The sequence below is a fragment of the Ammodytes marinus genome (genome assembly GCF_949987685.1).
Source record: "Ammodytes marinus genome assembly, chromosome: 21".
Lineage (NCBI taxonomy): Eukaryota > Metazoa > Chordata > Actinopteri > Uranoscopiformes > Ammodytidae > Ammodytes > Ammodytes marinus.
Genome location: NC_137225.1, coordinates 23387060 through 23392059, shown reverse-complemented (window position 1 = coordinate 23392059; position 5000 = coordinate 23387060). Strand labels below are relative to the sequence as shown.

Below are 5000 nucleotides of genomic sequence, written 5' to 3'. Positions count from 1 at the left end.
TGCCTAACCCCAACCCTAACACTAACCCTAACATAAACCTAATTCATACCTGAACCTTAAAACCTAGTGTTAACCCTCAAACAGCCCTTTAAAGGCCTGTCCTTAAAACCTAGTGTTAACCCTCAAACAGCCCTTTAAAGGCCTGTCCTTAAAACCTAGTGTTAACCCTCAAACAGCCCTTTAAAGGCCTGTCCCAAAGTGAGAACCGGACAAAATGTCCTCACTCTTAAGATCTAAAACTGAAATTGGTTCTCACTTCTCACAAAAGTACACACACAAAAACACACAGTTGAGCTGTACTTAATGTGTGTGTGTGTGTGTGTGTGTCTGTCTGTCTGTCTGTCTTTGTGTGTGTGTGTGTGTGTGTGTGTGTGTGTGTGTCTGTCTGTGTCTTTGTGTGTGTGTGTGTGTGTGTGCGTGTGTGTGTGTGTGTGTGTGTGTGTGTGTGTGTGTGTGTGTGTTCAGTATGGTTACAGACTCCCAGAGCTTGCAGAGGACCAGGTTGTGTATTGCAGCATCTACTTCAAACTAGTCGGACAAAGACTCTTCACGTATCCTTAAGAAACGCTTTGTTTTTTAAATGACTGTCATTATTTCTGTTTTTTTTTTTTTTCATTAACATTGTTTCAGTGAATAATCAATGCAATCTATGCGCAAGTGTAGATCCACTCCCCCCCCCCCCACACACACACACACACACTCCTTTAACCTTAACTCTAAACCCAGTTACCCTCTCAGCTGTGTGCGTTTGCAGCCCATTCAGCGCAGTACCAGAGTTGACCTACAGACGGCGATAGGATCCTTCCAATCGGACATAAGGGACAAACTGACCAGTGTGTGTGGAGTCCCTGCCAAGCTCACCCGGAAACCCTGTTATCCCACAGCAGGGCTCAACTCTGCTTCTACTATACAGGTACATGGACACACAGAGAGAGAGAGAGAGAGAGAGAGAGAGAGAGAGAGAGAGAGACGCACACACACCTACACACACCTACACACACACACTGTATATAACTCATATAATGTTCCTATTGTTCATATTGTGTATTATCTATTATCTTTATTTGTAATTTGATGCTTTCTTTGGCAATAATGTTTTTTTTATGCCAATAAAGCCAATTTTGGATTTGAATTTGATAGAGAGAGAGACACACACCCACACTGTTTCACTGTTGTTGTTTACAGCAGCAGGGCCCACAGTTTGGTTTACAAACATATTCTAGTCTTTTTTTTTTTTTTTAACCTTTATTTATACAGGTAAATCCCATTGAGACCGAAGAGTCTTTTGCAAGGGAGACCTGTTGTCCTTTCCCACGTTACCATTCACACACACATAGCAGGCTAACTATCGACATTCACACAAGGCAAGGTGGGTGAAGTGTCTTTCCCAAGGACACAACAACCATGACACAGGTGGCAGGGCGGGGATCGAACCTCCAACCCTTTGATCATCAGCCGACCCGCTCTACCAACTGAGCCACAGTCGCCCCAAAACGTCTTAACGTTTGGTTCCAGGTTCCTCAAAATAATTTGATTTATGACGATAGAATTATTCAATACTAAGAATTACATGTAGAGAAAATATGTTTAGTAAACTAACTGCAGGCTCTGTGAATGTAAACAAATCCCCCTCCTCTGAAACTGTGACCCTTTCAGAGTGAATTCATTATTAAGTAAATCCCATCTACTGACATCTGTTTAATGAAAATAATTCCTCACGTTGCTTGGAGCACCTCTTAGCTCGTAAAACTGTGTGTGTGTGTGTGTGTGTGTGTGTGTGTGTGTGTGTGTGTCAGTGTGTGTGAAAGAGTGTGTGTGTGTGTGTGTCTGTGTCAGCAGTGTTTCCCCCAGAAAATGGCTTAGTCAAGGTGGTCACTGCCCCTGGTCATGGGAGGCGCGGCTCTGCGCCGCGGCAAAAATTTTGGGGGTATTTTGCTCAAAGATGCCAATGCACAATACAGAAATAAACAACTGTTAATGTTAATACAAAAATACAACAGACACTGACCTTACAGTTGTGCAATTTTGTTTGCTATGTGAAGGTACAAATGATGTGCAAACATGCAGACAGTACAAAGCACAATTAAAGAAAACTTCTACTGTTTTGGTGCAATACTATACAGACACACTAAATACAAATAATGGACCATACACTTAACATGTGTATGCACATCAAAGTGCAAATTCAACTTTTTAAAGTTCCTTTTTGGATGGGAGGCTGTGGTTATTGTGGACAATATGCCTACTGTGATGCGATAGCCTATAATTCATTAATGGTTGTTTTGAGCCTACTTGCTTGATTTCTTTTTAAATACAGAAGTTATTGGTCGTTTTGGAACATGTCTTTCCCAATTTAAAACATAAAAATAAAGCAGCATTGAAAATTCAGAAAATCAATCTTGTTGGCCTACACTAGCAGGCTGTTTACAAATAACTCAATAGTTGAAATAATAAATTCAATGTGTTTTCCCCTTAAAATGTCTAAATGCATTTCAAAGACAGTAACAGTGAGGCACTTCTTTAAACTTACTGAAACTTGGCTGGGCCATCACTCTCATGTATTCATCAGACTTTTCTTTGCGCTGTCTGAGCTGATAGACAGGTTGTGTTGCCACGGTGATGTGGAGTCTTAAACTGTTCTAGCTTTGCACAGCACTTCTTTCTGTTCAGCTAAATATCCCCATAGAACCGCACTGCGTTTATTATCGCCACCAGTTAAATGTCGGTTTGCTTCTGCCCCACAAACTACAGATTGACAAATATACGTACACGCATTCACACAACTCAACCAAGACCCAATTTAAAGGTGTAGTTTGGGATTCTGTGTGTGTGTGTGTGTGTGTGTGTGTGTGTGTGTGTGTATCTTAAAAGTGTAGTCTGTGTGTGTGTGTGTGTGTGTGTGTGTGAGAGAGAGAGAAAAAACTAATATATTAGTGCAGTCTATTTACCATTAACCATCAACATTTTTACACACACACACACACTCACACACACGCTCACACACACACACACACACACACACACACACACACACACACACACACACACACACACACACACACACACACACACACACACTGCAGTACCATTAACCATATATTTTCTCTTCAGGTGCTGAGTGGTGAAGAAGTGAACTTGACTAAATCTTCCTCCAACCGTCCGGTGCTCACCCACCGCCCTCCCGCTCCTCCTACCCCACAAACGATGCCCTATCCTGGGTCACAACCTCCCGCGTGGACCCCCCTATCACAGCAAGGGACACTGGGTAACTTGATCATATATACCAGGGCTATTCAATTAGTTTTGAATGGGGGCCGGTTGGTGGAAATGATCCGAAATGAGGGGCCAGAAAAAAATGCCTAAAATTGATGAGCATCACATCAATAGCTACATATACTGTAAAACACTACAACGACATAGGAGTGCATATATTGTCTTTATTTTATCAAATAGAGTTCACCAGCTTATCAAAAAAAATCCTATTTGATTAACATAGGCTGCCTGTTGTTTAAGTGTTTAACATTCTTATCAGTTCAGGAAAACACAATAGGTTAACTCTTCAACAGTGCCCCCCCCCCCCCCCCCCATGTGTTTGTCAAGGGGTCACTGTCCAGGGTCATGGGAGACGTGGCGCAGCGCGCCGCGGTGAAAATTTTGGCTGTATTTTGCTCAAAGTTGCCAATGCACAGTACAGAAATAAACAACTGCTTATTTGAATACAAAAAAACTACAGACACTGACTTTACAGTTGTGCAATTTTGTTTGCTATGTGAAGGTACAAATGTTGTGCAAACATGCAGACAATACCATGCAAAGTTCTACTGGTGCAATATTATGCAGACACACTAAATACAAATAATGGACCATGCACTTACACTGCTGTACAATCGCACGCGCAAAGCCTCATACACAGAGCAGCTGATAGAGAAACGCTTGGAGACACATGTGCATATTTATTTACTGCAGATCGCGGCCTTTCGCGCAGTTATGACCATGCAAAAGCACACATCGCGCGTCCTAGTACATTAATTGTGCACCACTTAACTTAACCACTTACTCATAATTTTATTTTATTTTTTATTTTTTTTGGGTCGGTCGGTAGTCAAGGCGGGGGCCAGTACATAGTCCTTCTCGGGCCGGATCTGGCCCGCGGGCCGCCTATTGAATAGCCCTGATATATACAGTCATGCCCGAAATTATTCATACCCCTGGTAAATTTGATAGATAGACAGATAGACAGACAGACAGACAGACAGACAGACAGACAGACAGACAGAGAGAGATAGATAGATAGATAGATAGATAGATAGATAGATAGATAGATGGACGGACGGACGGACTGACGGACGGACGGACGGACGGACGGACGGACGGACGGACGGACGGACGGACGGACGGACGGACGGACGGACGGACGGACGGACGGACGGACGGACGGACGGACGGACGGACGGACAGACAGACAGACAGACAGACAGACAGACAGACAGACAGACAGACAGACAGACAGACAGACAGATAGATAGTATAAAGCTTCTGTACAATTTGTTATTTTAAATCATTCTTTATTTTTATTGCTGTTTTATTATTTTACATACACAGACTGGTCTCTTAATTTTTTCCGGAGCTGTACATATATTACATATATGTCATATAGTATATACAGCTCTGGAAAAACATTAAGAGACCAGTCTGGATTTTTCTTCAATCTTCATCTCTACATTACTTAATGGAAATGCTCTAAATGACAATATTTTTGGGGGGGAATTTGGTAGAAATGTTGTCAGTAGTCTGTAGAATCAAACCAAAATGTTCATTCTACTCAAACATTTTCTATTTTTCGAATAAAAATATATTCTATTATATAGTGTGCGTGTGTATGTGTCCGTGTCTCTGTCCATGTGTGTGTGTCTCTGTCCCTGTGTGTGTGCATGTGTCTGTCTGTGTGTGTGTGTGTGTGTGTGTGTGTCTATGTCCCTGTGTGTGTGTGTGTCCGTCCC

The 5000-nt window shown here is 42.3% G+C and overlaps 1 protein-coding gene across 1 annotated transcript in view; it reads left to right on the top strand.

Moving 5' to 3' along the window:
- The window catches only part of cUnh18orf63 (chromosome Un C18orf63 homolog), a gene marked incomplete at both ends in the record, with an annotated part of 15473 nt that overhangs the window by 9674 nt on the left and 799 nt on the right, over positions 1-5000 (top strand). The window contains 2 exons of the mRNA XM_080050095.1: positions 466-551; positions 727-913. Of these exons, the coding sequence (XP_079906221.1) occupies positions 466-551; positions 727-913 (273 nt within the window). The remainder of the gene's footprint in view (positions 1-465; positions 552-726; positions 914-5000) is intronic.